Source organism: Musca domestica, unplaced genomic scaffold (genome assembly GCF_030504385.1).
Source record: "Musca domestica strain aabys unplaced genomic scaffold, Musca_domestica.polishedcontigs.V.1.1 19, whole genome shotgun sequence".
NCBI classification, from domain to species: domain Eukaryota; kingdom Metazoa; phylum Arthropoda; class Insecta; order Diptera; family Muscidae; genus Musca; species Musca domestica.
The window spans coordinates 331,645-353,010 of record NW_026712245.1 but is presented as its reverse complement, the minus strand read 5'-3'; the positions used below and the strand labels follow the sequence as shown (position 1 = coordinate 353,010).

The 21,366-nt window shown below is 37.2% G+C and overlaps 1 protein-coding gene across 1 annotated transcript in view; it reads right to left on the bottom strand.

Annotated features, from left to right (window-relative positions):
- Positions 1-721: 721 nt before the first annotated feature.
- Positions 722-21,366, bottom strand: part of LOC109612830 (uncharacterized) — a 68,861-nt gene continuing 48,216 nt past the window's right edge. The window contains 9 exon segments of the mRNA XM_059121115.1: positions 722-4,398; positions 4,471-4,842; positions 4,912-5,176; positions 5,334-5,574; positions 5,635-5,863; positions 5,933-6,197; positions 6,273-6,570; positions 6,573-6,602; positions 6,718-8,619. Coding sequence (XP_058977098.1) covers positions 1,524-4,398; positions 4,471-4,842; positions 4,912-5,176; positions 5,334-5,574; positions 5,635-5,863; positions 5,933-6,197; positions 6,273-6,570; positions 6,573-6,602; positions 6,718-8,619 — 6,477 coding nt within the window. The 3' untranslated portion in view covers positions 722-1,523.

Below are 21,366 nucleotides of genomic sequence, written 5' to 3'. Positions count from 1 at the left end.
ACTATATTTATATATAGATGTGATAAATTTTACAAGTGGAAATCGAATAAATACGAAATAGTATAATCAATTTATTATTATTATTATTATTTAAAAAATAAAAGAATATGTATATTATTTATATGAGTGTTATTATAAGTAAAATTTGTTTTATTTTATGTAGAAGGGAAGTTGAGATGAAAAGAAAACATGCAATTGACAATAACCCACCAACAAGGGCAACAATAACATTCACTTATCAATGGCATATTGAAAGGATGTTATTGGAGAAAACCACAGCAGCATAAAATGGGTTTTGCCAACATGCCATTGATATTGAATGTTATTATTGGCATTGTAGGTTTCTATTTTTTGCATAGCTTTCCACCAACTCAATAGTTAAAAACAATGGAGTTTTTTTTCAAAAATTATTTTAACCCCATATTTTGTACATTTTCAATGAGTTAAACTTTACATTTCCTTTTTTTTTTATAAAACAGCAGCAATAAAGAAAACTGCAAAGTTTAGTCTTTAAAAAGGAATAAAATATTGGGGAAATAAATTTTGAAATTACCACGAAAATCAATTGAGAAAAATTTTGAAAATTGTCTTAGATAAATTAAAATTTACTGTTTCTTCTTTACTTGTAGTTTTTTGTTTTGTTTTTATGCCAGTATCTAAAAAAAATTGCTAAAATATATTTAAGGGCTTGGGGGGAAGAGGGAGGTTGCTTGTTTGTTTCTTGTAGTCGGTTTTTTGTGTGTGTGTCCTTTAAAAATGAATAAAATTACTAAAAAATAAAACTAAAATTAAGCTTATATTTTACAAAATTAAAAAAGAATCTTTTTTTTGTTGTTTTATGATTTTTTGTTTGTTGTTTTCTCTTTTCTTTTCTATTTTAGCATAAAAATTTTAAAACTTTTTCTTTCTGTTTTGCTCTCAATTGTTTAATAACTATTTAATTTTTTTATTATAGCTTAAATTTAAAACTAAACTCACTTTTAATCAGTTTACTGTTGTGTTTGATGCTGCGGAGAGTTTTCAAATACTCTCCTAACTCTCTTCTTCTTGCTGTTTCATATTATATCCTACACTAATTATTATAATTTATCATTTTTGTTTAATTATTTGCTACTAAGCAGCAGTTGACGCGCTCCACTTCTCTTTCGAATGTGCTGTTCAAATGTGTTTTGAAAATTTCGGAAAGAAATTTATTGGCTTCGGGTGGTTATAAGTCTGTACGACGACTATTTCAAACCAGTTTTGCAAAATTTAAAATTTCACATTTTTCTTCCAACTTTCGGCTTTACTTTTTTTTGAATCTCTTTTCAAAACTTTCAAACCACATTTGAACTTTTCTTTTTAGCAATGTTCATTTACAATATTCGCTTGCTATTAAATATTTTTTTTATTTTTCTCCTCCTCTTAATTCGCTCTATAGCTCCGAGTGTTGCAGTTTTTTTTATTTGTGTTTGTGTGTGTGTTGTTTACATGCTTCTTCTCTACTATTTATTTATAGATTTGCTCCTTAAACGCCTTAAACCTCATTCCGGCCTTTCGTCCGTTTCACTGTTCGTCGATAGATTCAACGAATTATCGGCACTACCCGACGACGATTGACGTGTGTGACGCGTTGAGCGCAACTCACGTCTCTTCTCTGGCGGTTGTTCGGCTATCAGCGAATGATCGGCACCCGATCTGGGACGTTTTAGCCGACCCGAAGATCGGCGAGTCTCTTCGTTATTCGACGATGCACTATTGTTGGCCGAATCATGTGTCAAGTCTTCCACACTGCCGCCATGCATTGAGCTGGCCGCTGAGTTGGCCTGGGAGGTGGGTGTTTGAGAGGATGGTGGTGGTGGAGGCGCTTGAGAATTGCTGTGCGACGATGACGACGAATTGGCAGATGGACTTGGTTGCTGTTGTGTCGGCTTTTTGAGTATTGGTTGTATTATCAGTTCGTCGGCTTCTTCGTAGGGAGGTGGCATTTTGGCAGCCTCAGCTGCATTAGTTATGGTCAGGGAAATTCTAGACTCACTTCGCTCAGACCGCTCACTACTGGAGCTGGCTCCGGAACTAATTGGTGGGGCAATGGTAATGGTGGTCTGTGAAGGTAAATTGGCCGCAATACCAGCCGAATTCAGAGGTGTTAGTGTGACCTTATCTGCCTCTGGCTGAGCTGAGGATCCCGACGATGCCGAAGAGGAACCACCGCCCGATCCGCCACCTCCCATACCACTACTACTTCCGCCACGTATACTCTTTTCTATGCTCGTCATTCCGCCACCCAAATTCATTGGAAAACCTGCAGCAGCCAAAGCAGCGGCGGCATTCAAATCGTCCTTCAGTGATGACGTTGATGTCTCAGTTCTTTGCCTCTTTGACTTGGTGGTCGTGTGGTGATCATCACCATACGAAGGTCCAGATGATGACGCCGATGTAGGTATGAGTGATATACCTGAGCCTAGGCCCAATGTTTTGGTATAGTAGTCCATTTGTTTCTGGAAGGCATCTTTGGAAAGTGCATCGTGTTCCCTTTGTCTCTTTGATGAGGACGACGAAGTCGCTGAAGATGATGTTGATTGTGTGGATGAACCTCCCGTCAGACCGGCCAAACTGCCCGTTAAACTGGCCAAGGAACCGGGACCGGTTAGGGGTAATGGACCTCCAGCAGCAGCCATAGCCTGGGCTGCCATTTCAGCCAGGAATGCCTGACTAAAGTCAGCAGGCATGCCAGGTATTTGTGGCAGAGAAGCTGCAGCAGCAGCGGCTGCCGCGGCAGCAGCTGATTTCGCACTCTTACTCGAAGATGAATTGTTGGAAGATGAATTTGCATTGGATGAGGAACCCGAAGAACCACCGCCACCTGTCATGGAGGGTGGAAGTTTTCCCTGTGACAAGGCCTGCAGCGTTGCCAAATCCGTGGGCAATTGACCTCGAGCCAAGGCCTCCATTAGTTTCTGTTGTTCCTTGGCGGCCTGCTGGGCAGCTACAGCTGCAGCATTGGCCGAAGAACTGGACGAGGACGACCGTTTATCACTTACGGTGGATGAGGATGATGTGCTGGCTCCCGAAATGGGTGGCATACCCAGAGAATTCATTAGACGTGTGGCTTGAGCCAAATCCATATTAGCCATACGTGAGAATTGTTCCAATAGCTGGGCATCAGCGGGTGGCATAAGGAGATTAGACAACTGAGCCATTTCAGCGGATGCTTGCGCTGCAGCTCTGCTGGCCGATGATTGGCGACCACGAGAACTACTCTGCGAGCTATTGGATCCGGTATTTGAAGACCCTGCCATACTGGCAGCCATGGCATTCATAAGATTTGCAGCTTGGGCCGCCGATGATGCAGCATTAGAAGACGACGAAGATGATCTGGAATTGGAGGATTTCGAGGACTGCGATTGATGAGCCTTGGTTTGGGTGGTGGAAGTGGAGCCGGCTGAAGAGGCTCCATTCATAAGATATTGTTGTGCCAATTGATCGTAGGCAGCACCCAAGCCCGATGAACCCAATCCCGCAGACCCCAACGAGTATGGATTTAAACCACTCATACCCATGGGCGGATACAGCAGAGATGGATTGCCGAAAAGGAATGGAAAACCTGCAGCGAGTTGTGAAGCACTTGGTCCGGAATTTTTCGAGTTCGATCCAGAACCGGAATTGCCAGTAGATAAAGCCGAGGCTCCTAAGGCAGCTGCAGCCACAGCTGCTGCGGCGGCATTTTGCTGCAACAACTCAGCTTTTGTGGGTTTCTTATTCGAATTTGAAGAGCCTGATCCTTGTCCAGAATTCTTACTTGAAGAACCACCACCGCCGCCGCTTGACGACGATGAGGAACCTGGCATACCTCCTAAGCCACTCAGTGCAGGTCCAGCTGCGGCCATCAAAGTGGCCAATGATTGAGCATCCATGCTAGCCAAATTTCCCAAACCACCCATGCCAGCCAGACTGGCAAACAAATTCATGTTGTTGAGATTACCCAAGCCCGGTATGTTACCCATACCTGGCATACCAGCAAAAGGCATGGAGAGCAAGGGGTTTTTGGGATCAAAAGCAGCCAATGGATTTTTGGGATCAAAGGAACCCAAACCTGGCAAACTGGCCAAGAGATTAGGATTCAAGCCAGCCAACGATCCAAATTGTTGCATGGCAGCAGCATTCGCCTGGTCCATGGCACTTTGCCTTGAGGACTTTTTGGATGAGCTCGATGTGGGCGTCGATTGGGATTGTTGTTGGCTATTGGAATGACTGTTGGAAGAAGCATTGCTCGATGTTGAGGATGGTCGGCCAGTGTGGCTCTTGCTTGATGTCGAATAACTGGACTCCATTGGTTTAGGTGAGGGTGCAGACATGGGATTTTGCATTTGCTCTAACCATTTGGGATCCACTTCATAGTTGGGATTTTCCGTTAGCCTGAAAACAGAAAAATGGGATATGGAAATTGTAAAAAGGACGATGGCGATATTGAATGGTTTTGAAACTTACCATTGCATCAATCTCTTTAATTGTGGGGCTTTGTTGCCCGACAAACGTTTGCCGGTTTGTTTATTGATCACAGGAACTGGCTCATCGCCGGTCAAACCAGGTGGCGGGCCACCCATTGATTGTTGTTGCTGGTGTTGTTGAACACTTGAGGATTGACTGTGTGACTGGGAGGCAGATGATTTGGAAGATGACATTTGTGAAGCAGATAGAGATTGCTGGGATGGCGTTGAAGATTGACGATTCGATCTTCGGCCGCTGGATGAGGTCGAGGGATTACTGCTACCACTGCCACCTGTATAATCCATGGAGGGTGCACCCATGTCTGTCAGCCATTTGTCTACCTTTGTTTCCATTGGACCACCGTATTTGGCGCTGTAAAAACGGGAGAAAATAAGAGATTTAGTAAAAAATTCCCACCAATGACCTAAATGAGAAACTTACTTCATTTTCATGGTCTGCTCCATTTCAGCCAACATCGATTCATACAATTTACGCTGAGCAGCTGGTAGGCATTGCATCATTTTCTGCTGTTGTTTGATGAAGGTTTGCGGATCTGTGGCCATGGTCTGGGCCAATAAGGCATTCAAACTATCCTTGGCCGAAAGACTACCCATGCCAGCCATATTTTGTAGAGCCGATAGTCCGGAACTAGATGAACCTCCCGAAGATGATTGGCCTCCAGAGGATTGAGAACTGCCTTTTCCCTCTAGATAATGGAATTTGAAGAGAAAATGAAAAGAAAATAGACATGTTAATTACAATTATTCAAGCGGGAGGGGAGTGTTGCAGGTGAATCGAAAATCTCCCCCCATTTGGTCACATCAATCTCAAGTTAAATGTAAAGCTCAGAGACTCAAACTCACTTCCGGGCACTGTCGTAACAGTGATTGTAAATGGTTTTTGATTTTGTTGCTGTTGCGAAGACATGGCAGAGGCGGCATTGGCCGGTGTCACCGATACGCTGGGTGGTATTTGAGGTTTCTTCGATGAGGGCAGTGATGGGTCGGGGAAAGTCTTTTGTTCCTTTGCCGCAGATAGACCCAAAACAATTTCATCCAATTTCTTGCGTTTCTTTTCCTTGCCCACAACGGGTTCTTCAATGGTCTGTAAAGTAAGATAGGATGAGATAAAATTGTTTTGGATGGCAAGTTGTCCAATACTTACACAATTGTTCTTTTTCATCAGCTTATTGAGGGTATCATCTAATTTGCCACCACCTTTGCTGGCCATTGAGGGGAATGCAGAACTCAGGGCTGCATGAATGCTTGATGCCGAGGATTGTGAGTTCGATGAAGATTTCTTGGAACCCATTGAAAAATCTTGTACTTCACTCAAATCAATTGCTCCAGCTGAGGCGGATTTCATGATATCAGCCATGTTCATTTTGGGCAAGCTGTAATTAAAATTTAAAAACCCGAATAAATTATATGTCGACAATTGTTTGCATTTTTTGCTATCCTACCTCGATGACAAATCCATGGCACCGCCCATCGAAGATGGTGGCGGAGTCTTGAGTGGTGGTACGGCAGGTTTATTGAATTGTCCTGATGTTTGACGACTCAAGGGAGCATGTTGATGGGCCGGCGGTGGTTGCAAGGCGGAGGCCAATGAAGAATTAGAGGCCGGCGAGGCAGCAGAAGATGAACGCCTTGAAGAACCAATCGTGGTCCCAGCTCCCGATGCAGCAGCCGCCATATTTGCTATTTCGGTTTCCCAGTCTTTAGCAGCTACTGAAACAAATCAAAAATTTCATTAAAAACTACATCTTTTTAGGTTTTCGCATGGAAATCTAGGATACTTACACGACTGAGAACTATTTAATAAGGCATGCAGCTTGGCTCTCTCGGTTTCCACATCGATGGCAATGTGACGTTTACGTTTCTTGCCCGAATTTGTTGTGCTGGTGGTGTTCGCTGTGGATGCTGATCCCGAATTACCAACACTGGAATTGGGTATGGTGAGACCAGACAAGGCTGTCAATGACATTCCCGGCAGGAGAGCACTTAATGCACTGGCATTTCCACCGGCTGCAGCAACAGCTGCTGCCATGGCAGCATTTAGGGTATTGGCATCTAGACCAGAAAGACCAGCGGCTGCTGCTGCGGCCGCAGCTGCCGAGGATATACTTGAGGCTGTGGGTGTTGATGACATTTTCGGTGCTGTTATGGTATTGGATGTAACCACCGGTGGTGTCATGGGTATTGGCACCGGAACCTGGGTTGGTGGTACGGGTGGGGGTGGTGCCACCACTGGTGTTGCTGCTGCCGCCGCCGCAGCAGCTGTGGCAACCTGTTGTTGCACTTGTGATGTGGGCAAATGTTTGGTAACCCCTTGGTCAGTGGTAATGGTAATAACATCTGGTGTGGTAGAACGTTTTTCTATGCCCACACTCAAATGGGGTATGGCATCGTGTAAGGCAATCTTCAGATCCATATCCTTACAACCAGCCAATGCTGAGTAGCTTTTGTCCACGGGCCATTTGCCTGTTTCAACACAGGTGACAATGTGACAGATGCGTCGCTCCAAGGCAAAATCTTTGAACCAACGTATCATGCACATTTCCAGTTTTGGTTTCTCCAGCTTTTGCTTGGCGGCACCTGGTTGTATGACTTCCAGGTCGGGGAAACGAGCCTTCAATTCGGCCGCTTGTTTATTGCATTCCTCTTCCACGGCCTTTTCTTTCTCCTTCATAACTTCCTCATCATCGGGATCATTGGAACCGCTTGTGGCGGAGGCCAAATCCAAGATTTCATCCTCTTGTGTAGATGCCGTCTTTGCACTTTCCGCTGATTTTTCTTTCTTTTCGGATGATTTCTCTGCTTCATCCTTGGTTTCCTTTTCTTTTAGTGAGGAATCCAATTTGGAGTCTTGTTCCTTGTTTTCTGAACTCGATTCTTTTTCCTCATCTTCTTTCTTTTCTGGTGATTCTTCCTTATCTCCCTCCGTTTTGGATGATGGTGTTTCCTCTTTGTCCTTTTCATCCAAAGACTTTTCTTCCGTTTCTTCCTTGGATTTCTCTTCCAAAGATTCTTTAGCATCCTTTTTAGATGTGGACAAATCTTGTTCTTCAGCAGCATCCATGGCCTCAGCAGCTTCATCTTGAGCTTCCTTCTTTGGTGTTTCCTTTTCCGCCTCTGTGGCCGAGCTACTGCTATCCTTCTTTTCGTCCTCCTTGACTTTATCTTTGGTTTTTTCCAAAGCCAAAGGCAAATCATCGTCATCATCATCGTCTTTTGTCAAGTCTTGACATTCGATTTCCTCCTCTGCCTTTTTCACTGACAAGTCATGGGATTTTTCCGATTTATTTTCATCACTGGCGGAATTCTCTTTTTTGCACTCCTCCACCACAACATCTTCCGTTTTAATATCCTTGGGCTCGCTTTTAACTTCACTCTTTACGGGCGAATAGTTTTCCTTTTTAATGAGGCTACTCTTTGTGAGCAACTCATCATCCAGATCAATTATTTCATCCTTGACGGACAATTTTTCGGCATTCATGGCCTCCAGTTTAATGGAACGCTGGATTTGAGCCTCCAATTCACGAATGAAACGTTTTTCCGAATCGGCAAAAGAAAATGTGTGATCATTGAAAATGAAAGTCTCCGAACGATATAGGCCATGTTTGAGAACTGCAGCCATCAATTCTTTGTCATGTTTTCCGGGTTCCCACCAATCGGGGGTATCGGCATTAACCATACACAATTTGAGACGTTCTTCCAATTGTGGATGTTTGGCGATTTCTCTCAACTTCGAAAGTAACTCCAAACGATCCAATATTAATTTGGCATGATCTTCACTTATATCTTCGATTATGCCCTCTAGACCCTTCTCATTGTCGTTTAGCTTAACGCCCGCTTGACGTTTACACATTGTTATGAATACCTTGTAATAATCACTCATTGTTTCATCACTCTTTCGCTCCAAATGGGCCATCTGTTTGAATTTGGTCCAATCGGGCATGAGACTTGTGGGGGTGTTGGTGGTTCCCGGCGCCAGAGCGGTGGGTGGTAGAAAATCAATACCATAGCCGGTAAGGACACGTAAAAATTCATACTCCTCACGGCGATTCCATTTCTTTGGAATGCACTGCAAGCGTTGCATTTCACGCTCTTTGGCAACCATTTCCATTTTGCCCTGACGTTCCATTTTCTGCAAGAAAGAGAGAATACATTTTTTGGGAGATAAGTAAGCGGAAATTTTTGAAACAGAAAAATTTGTATAGGTTTGGTTTAATTTGACGAAAACAATACAAAATAAGAAGAAAAAAATCAAAACAATGAAGATGATGTTCGTATAAAGAATGATTTTGAGACACATAGGCATATGTCAGTTTTACATAAACCCTTCTTCTATCTGCCAAAAAAATCACACTTTTCTTTATTATTCATATATTCTGTGTGTGTGTGTTTGAAATTCACACGTGGAATTCTGAATTATAATCAATCTAAATTGCATATCCTTCAATAAAAATTACTAAGGTCACCACCCACAACCACACACACATGCAGCACAAAATCAATAGTCATTTTTTTAACAAAATGTGTTTTTTGCTCTTGTTGTTGTTATTCTCGTAAATAAACAAACAATATTCTAAACACATTTGCTTAGCAAAAAAAAAAGAAATAAAAATCAATAATTTGTCACAACATTTGTATAATTGTGGGGCAATTATTTATTTTGTTTATACAGTGGGCAGATGGGTGTTTGTAGTCAGGCCAGATGGTAGTTGGCCAAGCAGAAAGAGAGATACTTGAAGGAATTGTCCTATTTTTCTACGATGAGAAAAGAGTGGGGCAATTGCTGTAATAATGTCATTTTTGATTTAGGTCATAATATTCGCTTTTATCAAGCACTTATTTCCACTATGTAATTAAGGATGTTGGTAGGTGGGTGTGTGTGTAGAAGTGTCAAGGTTGCCGGATGATATAAGGATGGAATGAATAGACAATAGTTGACTTTATTTCTTTCAAATAATTTAGGAAATATTTTATGAAAGAAAAGCCAACTATTCCACGTTTGATTTAAAAAGGTCTATACAAGGCACAATTTAATGAAATTATTATTTTATAAACTTTTATATAGGAGAGCACCTCACTTCAACTCGTATAAAAGCTAAAAAAAACAAAAAAAATATTTCGGGAAGGAATATAAGAGTAAATAAGAAGTCATTTCATCTGGTTTACTTTTCAAAAAATCAGTTTACGTAGAATATTTTTGAATATTATTTTTATTAAAAAAGTGATTTGAATATTTCTTTTTCTTAATTAAATTTGACATTTTAGCGTTTCACCCCAACGCATTTCGTTTACACGTGTCAAATGTAAATTAAGTATCAACTTATTTTTTTAAATGCAAACAAGACACAAATATTCAAATGCGGAACAGGACAAACGCTCTTCATAAAACATTAAGCATGGTAAAATTAGGAAGGTAGAGTCATTTCAAATAAGCATATCCATCTCTGCATTTTCTGTAATTTAACTTTCTGTAATTTCGCTGCAAAGGAAACTGGTTTCCATCTCTGTTTTTGTGTGTGTATACAATGGATTTGTAAATATAAATTTTGACAATGAGATGTTGTCAAATTAATAATTTTGAAAAAATTTAAACATATGATTGCATGACTTTACCTTCTTAATTCTACAATGACATAATGGAATACATTAAGGAATTTAATAAAAAAAGTGTGAATTTCTTCAAAATAAATTATGTCGTGGCTAGTTTACAAATCATGTTAGTCATTTGTAAGGTGAATTATTTACATTACTCTTCACACTTTCTTTCGCTGGGGGTCTAAATTAAAGTGAAATACTGGAGTATACGAAATTTGAATACAATTGGACTCATCATTCACATTTTATAAAAGTTATAATAGTGATCCTTTAAGGGGGAGGAAAAAGCTATCCCATATTGACTATTCTCTCCCCTGACCGAGCACTGACACCAATATAGGGATTTGCAATGTTTGAACTAAGTCATTTGATTTGCCCGTTTCTATGAAGTACATCATTTTATTTAAAATAATGAACTAATGACCGTTTCTGAACTCGATCTATGTTCCATAAAATTGCTATGTATTAAAGTTTGGACGAAATCGGATATCTCCTTCGAGAATAATCGCAAAATCGACTCCAAATAAACTGTGACGCATGTGGTCCAAAGAGGCTAATGCAAAGTGTAAAGAACACCTTTGCGGAAACGTATGCGACTTCGAAATTTACCGCAATACTAATAATCATCTCCGCTAGTATATAGAGATTCCTCGCCGGATTTAAAGCAATAAATTTGGATAATGTGGTTAATCCGGATAAAATTGTGTATCTTAACGCCGAGGGACATTTTAGCTGTATCAAATAAAACACATATGGAAATATGGCTGAGAGTATCAAAAAACGAGAATTGGATATGCCTATTTGAAATGAGGTTATCATCTTTTTTACTTACTCTTCAAAATGTTAAATTTTGAAAAATATAAAAATTTATAGAAATTTTAAAGAAGAATTGTCTACAAAAATTGAGCAATTTTTGCAAAAAGATGTTCTACCCAATGATAGCCCAAATTGTGGTATACAGCTGATTTAGTGGTTGACAATTTCAAAATAATAACAAGTAAAAAACAGCTAAAATATATCGAACACCATTCGGAAGAAACTTGAAAATTAAAAAGAAAAAAAAACAATAATCCGACGAAAAATACCACCTCTAATGAAAACCTTTATATGGAAGCTATACAAAGACGTGGTGCTGCATCAGTCATAGGCTGTAGTAACGATTCCGAACTTTATATACGAAATTTTAAACAGTTCTGGGTAATAATGCCGCTAATACCCTCAAAATACCGATCAAACAAGGTACCATTATATGGGCGCTAAAGAAAGACGTGGACCTGCACAGACAATTTTCAGTCTTAGATATCCCTTACTAACTTCAGATACCAAATTTGAAACAATTCCGGTGAATAATATCGCTAAAATCATAAAACTATCAAATATCGTAAGGTACCGTTATATGGGGTCTATACGAAGACTTCGACCTTCACAGACAATTTTTTGTTTTAGGCTGTAGTATCCATTACGAACTTCAAATACAAAATTTGAGACAATTCCGGTGAATAATGTAGCTATTATCATCAGAATACCGAATATCGGGAAGTACCGTTATATGGGGTCTATACGAAAACGTGGACCTGCACAGACAATTTCTGTCACAGTCTGCAGCATCCATTACGAACTTCAAATACTAAATTTGAAACATTTTCGGTGAATAATGTCGCTTAGATTACCAAAATACTAGTACTAGGGAGTTACCATTATATGGGGTCTATACTAAAACGTGGACCTATATATACAGATACGGACATAGCTAAATCGACATAGAATTTTATGCTGATCAACAATATATATACTTTGTGGGGTCTAAAATGTAATATACTCACCATACTATGGTGGAGGGTATAAAAACCGGCAAGTGGGGGCTAACTCCAATATACATATAACCTTTTTTTGCCAAAATGAGATAATGTTTTATTATATCTTCATTTCAATAGACAGTCGTAAGACAAATTTTTTAGAGTCAATTTTAACGTGTCTACCTTATATTTTGTATTTTGTAGCATACTTTAAGGAGTTTTAAAGTATATAGTATACCTTACTATAATTAAGCTTGTATTTTGTTTATTCTATACATCTAGTATATTTAAATTAATTTTGAATATACTACGAAGCATTTCATTTTGGATTAGAAATTCTTGTGAGCATCTAAAAAATACTATAAGAAGTAACAGGTACTGAGACAAAAAAATTAATATTAATAATAAACAATAATTCACTATTTTTATATATTCTCCCAAGTTCTTCCAAATTTGAATCATAAATAAAAAAAATCATTAAAAAAAATAATTACCCAGCCAGTCTCAAATTACAAATGTGTACCTAACCTCAAATATAAAATAATGCAGCACAACACATCATATTCAATTAATAAACCCCCATGCATGTACATGTGTTAATAAATGAAAAAAAAAATAAAACAGAAAATACATACACGTGTGCATTTATTTTGCACATGGAGGGTGCTTGAAAATGTTCTAATTTTTAACCCCCTATTCACAATATATATAAAACACACACACACAACAAAAAGAAAGAGATAAATCAAACTAAAAAAAATTGGTAGTCGTCACACACAAAAAGGGGGAAATGTATGTGACACACACACACACACCACACCAACACAGGAACTTTTCAATACTGGATTAGTAAAAATATATGATACGAGTCAAAAAAATGTTTTTTTTTTTTTTTTTTTGACAAATTATGAGAAGGGGAAAAGGTCCTTACAACAAACAAACCATTGCAGTTTACATTAAAAACATTTGCCAGTTTGCCAATATGTGGCTGTGTGTGTGCTATAACGTCACCCTCAAAAATTGAAATTGTCATTTCCCCCAAGAAATAGATAGGTACTCAATAAAAAAACACGCAAATGTTAAAAAAAAAAATTCCACCTTAAAACCCAAGGAGATACCTACGACATTAACCTATCCTTGCTATACACATCTTAGCTAGATAGCCAGTGTTATTTTTTTATTATTTCCTTTTTTACAAAGAAAAGCAATTGTGCCAAAAACAAAAAACCCCATCAGCGAATTCCACCAAAACGGAATATGCATCCTTCTTCTTTTTCTCCTTGGTTGATTTTTAGCTTACATCTGTCGTTTTGCTTCTTTTTTTGTTTTGCAAGAGAAAGGACATTTTGGTTTGACTGAGTGATGGCCTACCAACAACAACAACAGAAATAATAAATGATGAACATTAAACGCCAACAAAGAGTAGAGATAACGAAAATAGGTAGGTACATAAGTAAGAAGAAAAAAAAAAGGAAATAATAAATATAAAAAGTAAAATCCATTTTTGCACCCCTAATTTTATCCAGCAACATCATAATCATCAACATTACAATTTTCTCATCCCCCACACCACCATCTCATTTGCAATATCTCTCGCTCTCTCATCAACCTTTATAAGCCCCGCCACATTCACCCAAAAATACACAATAAAACAAACACCAGCAGAAGCAGCATTGGAACACAAACGGCAGCAAATGATATCTCCTCCGAGTATTTTAAATGAAATACAAAATTCCTTTTTTTTCTTTGGTAAGGAAAGAGAGTGGTTGATTATTTGTTGGAGACACACAAAAAAAGGAAGGCAGTGAGAAAGAGTGAGAGAGGGGAGCCAAAAAGGAGTGTGTTTGCCACACGTTGAATTTTTCGAAAATCTTTGGTTGTTCCTCAACAAGGTATTACAACAAAAACACACAAAGGTTTATTGCAATAAAGCAACAACAACAAAAGAGCTAAACACAAGCCGAGAATCAGCAGTAGCAGCAGACAAAAATTCAACCGATAATGTTGACGACATACTGAGGCGCAATGCTAATGATGATTATGTATACATATGGACAAATAAATTTATGTAGATCTCCTCTCTGTGTGCAAATGTTATACCACCAATTGCACGGTTTTCGTACAACAATCTCTAGACGAAATGAGAAAAAGTATTGAACCTCAACCATAAAAATACACATCAAACATACACCCTCCTCCCCTCTCCACACATTGAACACACGGCCTACCACTTCACATTTATCCACACAGGAAACAACAAAACGAAACGACGACACAAAATACTCTACTCTCGGTGTGTGTGTGTGTGTTGCTCCTCATCAACACAACTCATTCACATTCGTTGTGGTCGGCCGTCGTATGTAAACACACACACACACACGAGGTACGTAGACATCAAAACAAAAAAAAAAAAAAAACAAAAACGAGCAAGGGAGGAAGCAATACACACATTTATTTACAAAATACTAAAAACTTTTGTGACGCTGCTGCTTCGGCTTACCCAAAGAGGACTCAAAACAGAAAAAAGGAACCAAATAAATTGGAGGAGGAGGAGGACAACGACGACTATGAACGAGGACATTTCAACATGACAAAAACAAATGGAGCTTACATTAAACGAAAGAAAAGAGAAAAGGAAGGGAGGGAGAGGAAGAGATTGCTTGAGAATAAAACTAAACAAAAAACGACAAGTTATATTTATTGAACGATAGGAGGAAGTGGGAGACAGGGAGGCAACTACCACCACCAACCATACCATCGACCAAATAAGGAATAAATGTAAAACAAAAACTTCATTATTTGTTAGAAGAAAAATGTGTTGCTGCTGCTGTGGCGGGTGCCACATTTGGTTATAATAAATTTTCGTATAAGGCTGGCTTGTGAAACAGGTATAGGGTTGCCAAGTGTTATTCTTGAAGAATTAATAGATAAAAATAACTACAATAAAAGGCAAGACTAAATGACAAATCATATAATGGAGTAACAGTCATAATAGTTTTAGATAAATAAACCAGTAAGGAAACCTACCTACACCACTATGCACATTTAGTAGAGCTCCCGTAACAAAATAATTTATTTGAAGTAGATCGCACCACCTCTCAACATTTGGCTTTAGAGCAGATACAACAGATTGGTTTCAGAGGGAACAAATATATATGGGAGACATAACCCATTCTGAATCGATTTTCACTTCATTTTACGGACACGCTTTAATCTTTTATACCAAATAACATTACTATAGAGTACATAATATCACTTCGAAGAAACGTACGTCTCGAAATTCACTCCATTTGGGCTGATAATCGCCATTATTTGTACAATAAACCTGAAATCGGATTAAGGATATACATATATGGGAGTTATATCCAAACCTTAGCCGTTCTCGATAAAATTTGGCAAAGGTATTTCCGACTGAATTCGGTCGGAAGTACCAAAATTCAGAAATCGGTTGAAGATAAGTATGGGAGCTATATGCCCATCTGAGCCGATCTTGATAAAATATGGCAGAGATATTTCCGAGCTCTATAAGATCTGGTACCAAATATCATTGTTGTCGAATGCATATTACGCATTTGAGGGACTTAAACGCCAAATCGGATGAAACATTTATATGGGAGCTATAACTATATCTGAATCGATTTTCACCAAATTTTTAAGTACTTGCTTCCAGAGTAAATTCGGTGTCATGTATAAAAATTCAGGTCATTTGTACTTATATTGGCCATTTGGTGCACAATTAACCTGAAATCGGTTGAAGATATATATGGGAGCTATATCATAATCTAAACCGATCTCGATAAATATTAAAAGAGGTATTTTCGAGCATTATCTGATGTCCGGTACCACATATAATTCTTGTGGAGTGCATATTACGCATGTGAGGGAGACTTAAAACCCCAAATCGGATGAAGCATATATATAGGAGCTATAGCTATATCTAAACCGATTTCCAAAAAAAATTAATGTACTTTATTCTAGACTGAATTCGGTCGGATGTACCAAATTTCAGGTAATTTGGGCTGATGTTGGCCATTTGGTTCACAATTAACCTGAAATCAGTTGAAGATATATATCGGAACTATATACAAATCTGAACCAATCTTTACAAAATTTGATACACCTATTTGAGAGCTGTATCTGATATCTGGTTCCAAAGATCATTGTTGTCGAATGCATATTACGCATGTGAGGGACTTAAACGCCAAATCGGATGAAACATATATATCGGAGCTATAGCTGTATCCGAACCGATTTTTTCCAAATTTGATATACTTGCTTCTAGACTGAATTCGGTCGGATGTACCAAAATTCAGGACTTTTGGACTGATATTGGCCATTTGGTGCACAATTAACCCGAAATCAGTTGAATGTATAGAGGGAGCTATATCTAAATTTTTTTTTGAAAAAAAAATTTTTTATTGAAAAAAAAAAAAACATCTTTTTTTAATTAGGATATAGAAGTTGAAATATTTTATTAAAAAAAAAAATGTTGATCATTGTTTTAATTTTCCAATCAAGTACTCATATATATGGCAACTCTATTGCAATAACACACATACTCCAAATCACTCAACCAGCCCAGCCATACTTTGAAATTCGTCTTGATAGATATAGGAGCAACATACATATACACACTTTTGTACCCATTTACATTTATAAATAATCCAAACACAATCATTCACACAGATACCTAGAGATCCATCCAATGCAGAAAAAAAGAAGAGGGATATACAACGGTCTATTTCAAAGGGATATAGGCAAATGAGTAGTAGATTCGACAAATATAAGTAATTAACCCATTAAGGGATTATGAAAAATTGCAATTCCAAATAGGTGTAAATCAAATAGAATAACTGGGAATTTCCCTTATGTAAAAATATGACAAATAAAAGAAAACACAAGAAACAGAGAAACTTCACGTTGCTCATAATAAAGTATTTAATTAAAATAATAAAAAAGTGCAAAATGAGAAAATCTCGTCAAATTTCATTATAATAATTTTAAACAACATTTTTCCATTGAACTCAAATATTTGGCGTTTTCTTTCACCTCTCCTCAATGGGTTAAAATTCATCACGTCAACCAAGAGGGACACAATGATTTATAATTACGACCAAAAAAGTGCACATGCACACACAGGCACACAGGAAAACGTAAACGAAAAAGGCGGCAAGATAAAGTGCGGTGTTTTCTTGTATAAGTCAGTGTCCTTTTTTCCTAGGCGGCGCACACACAATAATTACAATACAAAAACAAAATAAAGAAAACTGAGATGATATTTTTCGTAGAACCGAAAAACAGCAACAAATTCTTTGCTCTCTCTCTCTCTCTCTCTTTTTCATATACTGGCATACTCAGTGGAATAATAATAACAATAATGAAGAAGAAAAAAAGGATAAAGATTATGTGAGATATTTAAAATATTAAAGAGCGCAATGGTGGATTTGCTGTGCAGTGATGTCAATTTGGCGTTTTTTTGATGATTCGTGGAGATTTTCTATTTATACTAAATATCAAGGCAATATTGATATTTTGAGACAAAATATGATTTCTTTAGAAAGCAAAATAAAAAAAATCAGTATATTTGACACGGAGAAAATATTCAACAAAATTGATCTTTAAATTCTTCACTATTTGAAAAAGTTTACTAGGCAAATGATTGTGATTTAACCATACATTAGTTTTGAAATATTGTATTTTTCACGTTAGAAAATGTTTTTAATTTTTTCACAGCGGAGATTTTAACTTGAAACTCGAACACTAATAAATACATTAATGTTTAGGTTAGAATGCAGAATATATTTTTTAATGGACAAAAGAGTATAGGCTTATTCCAATTTCGTCCCATTATTTACTTATTTACACTTTACATTCACCGAACGCTCTCTTGAAAAAGCAAGATTTATGCTACAAAGAAAATCGTCGATAAGTCATCTATAAATCGTCTTACAAACGAACAATGCTTGTGAATCATAGACTCTCATATCAAAATGTGTGTAATGTTACAAAAGTTCATTTCCACTCTTTTTTTTTTTTGGTTCAATAGATACGTAAATAGGCAGAATTGTTTGGATTTAAAAGTGAAGATCAATCAGAAGCATTGCAAAAGCTCCCAATATATCCAGAAAAAGGTACCGGTTGGTGCGGTTTAAGGATTGGTCGCATCGTTGCACCGTACTTCAAAGAATGGTGAGCGCACTACCGTGAGATAACATCCAACTTTTTTGGTCAAAATTCAAGAGCTTGACTTGCATGACAAGTGGTTTGAACAGGGTGCCACATGCCTCACAGCACGCGTAACAGACTTATTGAGGAGACGAGTTCGGTGAACATTTTATTTCTCAAACAAGAATGATCAACTGGTCGCTTATATCGTACGATTTGACTCGAGACCATTTTTTTAGGTCTAGGTTGAAGTCCATGTCTATAAAGTCTAGCTCGCTTCGATTAACGCAATGGAAGGCAAAATTGAAGCATTTTTCGTGAGGTACTGACCGAAAGGTTGGAAATAGTATGCCAATCGGACCATTTGAGGCGCAATCGCAGTCAACTTTGGCATGAAAAAATCTAACGGACTTTAAATTCAATTTAATTTAGAATTTCAGTAATTTTTCGGAAATTTAAGCTTTTTTTTGAAAAACAAAAACTCCTACTGCTCTTAAGAAATCGTGTCCGTAAGTCTATTTGTCGAGGTTACTTTGAGCTCATAGTCAAATATATTATATTTGTTCCAATATAAGGAAATTTATTTAATTTATTTATTGATTAGGTATTCAAATTAGTCGGTGATGACTAATGCAATACCATATTCACATTCAACAGTTTTACTCTAATTCAGGTTCTTTTAAAAATTATATAAAGGTACATCCCGATTTTAGGTTTTACCCCTATTCTAAAAAATAATTAAAGAACCTAATGCGGTATTTTTCGATTTTTGGGCCAACTTTTTTCTAAAATAATGTCACAGAGTGTTCCAACAAATCATCATTTTTGGCAATTTTCATTTTCATTTTTTGATAAGAATACTCTAGATTGCATATTGGTATATTAAAACATATATTTATAATTGCAATACTCGAAATTGATAAAATATAGATTTAATCTTTAGTGAAATATAATTGATTTCACCATTTCTCGAAAAAATGTGCGTTTATTCACCCCCAACTAGTTGGCCACACTGATGCATTGTTACAATCAGTGAGAGAGAGAGAGAGAGTGAAACGAGAAAACAACCGTCATTTCACCCAAAAGGAAAGCATAATAACAAATTATTTCAAATAATTTACACAATTGTAATAAACATAAAACACATTTGTTGTTGTTGTTGTTGTTCTTGTCGTCGGCAGCCGTCGCAAAACGACATTTAAACAAAACAAACACTGCCTTTACACGGTGACATTTTTTAACCATGCCATTTTTTTTGTTGGTAAAAGGTGTAGAGAGACAAGGATAGAAGAAAAAATGGCACGATGAGCCACCGCACAGGGTTACATGCCATTTTCTTTGCATTTCTCTTTTTGCTTCTTCCAATTTTTTTTTGATTTTGACATTTCATATCGTTTCTTTATTGAAATTTTTGATGGGTTTCTTTTATTGTGATGTGATGTTTTTAGTGATTGAATTGTATAGTTAATTATATGAAAATTAATTGGAAGTATTAAAAAGTAAAAAAAGAAAGTTAAAATAAAAGTTAATAATGCAATATTTAACACCTCAATAACTTTTTCCACCATTTCTTCTTTAGATTCACACATTTAATTTTAAATCACTTCTTTACAAACAATTAGCTCTATACGAAATGCTGAATAAAATAAAATGTCTGAAAAAATGCCAAGCACTATTATCGTAAAATGCCACCGTGTAAAGGCGCGAAGATTTACGCAGAAATTTTAAAAGAGAATTGATAAAAATGCCAGCTAAAAATTGCACCGTGTAAAGACAGTGAAAAATTCAAATGCAAGCGGCTCAAAATAACGTCGAAGTTGGCGTCGCTGCTTGCGCCTTATCAAATAAATGAGAAAAAACACACAAACACACAAGAGTGCTCGCTCTCTGTTGTCATATGGTGATGTGATAGAAAGAGAAAGAACTTTCAAGAGAGCAAGAGCAATTCGATTAGAGTTCGTTGAGATGAAGAAGAGTATAGGTTATAAAAACAATAAATAAAACAAACAACAAAAAAAAGAAGTGTACAAGAGAAGATGAAGTAGTAGATGAAAAAAAATTATAAATTGAAATTAAACACACAACACATGTAATGAGCCAAACAAGTAAAACAAAGAGGGAGAAGAACGGCAAACAATTAATAAATTGTGTGAGCTATTGATTATTAAGCATAAAACCCAAAAAGAAAAAGACATCAAGTTATGTCCCCCTAATTGTTTTAATCAAATTGAGATTTTTTCTTAATTATTGGGATTTGTCATATTCGTTTTCCAGTCTTCATTTTTTATGTTTGTTACCTCTAAATAAATTGTGCCATTTATCTGAGGCGTTGGAGTTTCATTATTATGGTTATTGGTCGCTGCTGTGTATGACGATGATGATAATGATGTTGGTGGTGGTGGCGGCGATGATGATGACAATGGCGGCGTCGGTGATGGCGTTGTTGTTGCTGCCAGTATTCCTGTCGAAGGTGAAGATGATGGAGTTGATGGCATGGTGGTGGCTGTCACCGCCATTGTTGTTGTTGTACTGGATGTTTGCGTTAGATTTGTCGTTGAATTCGAGGATAGCTTGTTCAAGTGCTCACAGAACGCAGTGAAACTGCTAAAATCCATTGGTTTAATTATTTCCATGTTTGTTGAACTTTTTTGTACATTGGCGGCAGCGGCGTTGGCTTAATTATTTTTTTTTTTTGTCACACTTGATAGAACATTTGCATAGACCGATAGGCTTCAAAGAGGGAGGCTCGTTGAATTTTTTTTCTTATAAATTATATTTAAATATAATTTTTCTTCTCTTGTTGTTCTTTTGTATTCTTTTTGTACTAACAACAATTTAAAATATAAGACATCACAGGTGCGCTTAAACGTAGTTGGTTTTTTTTTTCTCAGACCGCCGACCGACTGCTGGCTGTTTGATTGGTTGTTTTATTAATTTTATTCTCTTTTCCCTTGTTGTTGTTGTTGCATTTGTATTGCTTTTTAGTTTCACATTCTTTTTTATTATTATTTTTGCATATTTAATTAATTTTCTTTATTATTGAAATTATTTGCATTTTTTTTAATTGAAAGACGAAGAAATTAAAACAAAACCTCTCACACACACGCAACACAAAACACACACAATGACAACGATGCGCGTCAGGCGACTAGAGATGATTGCTTTCGTTTTAGAAGAGTTCAAAGAATGTTATGCTGCTTCTTGTTTTTTTTTTGTACTTTTTTTCACTTTGCACTCTCTCCCCGTGTGAAATTCTTCTTTTGGGACGACATTAAAGAAGAAGAAGAAGCAGCATAAATGTTGGTTAAGTTGCTTCCTTTTTG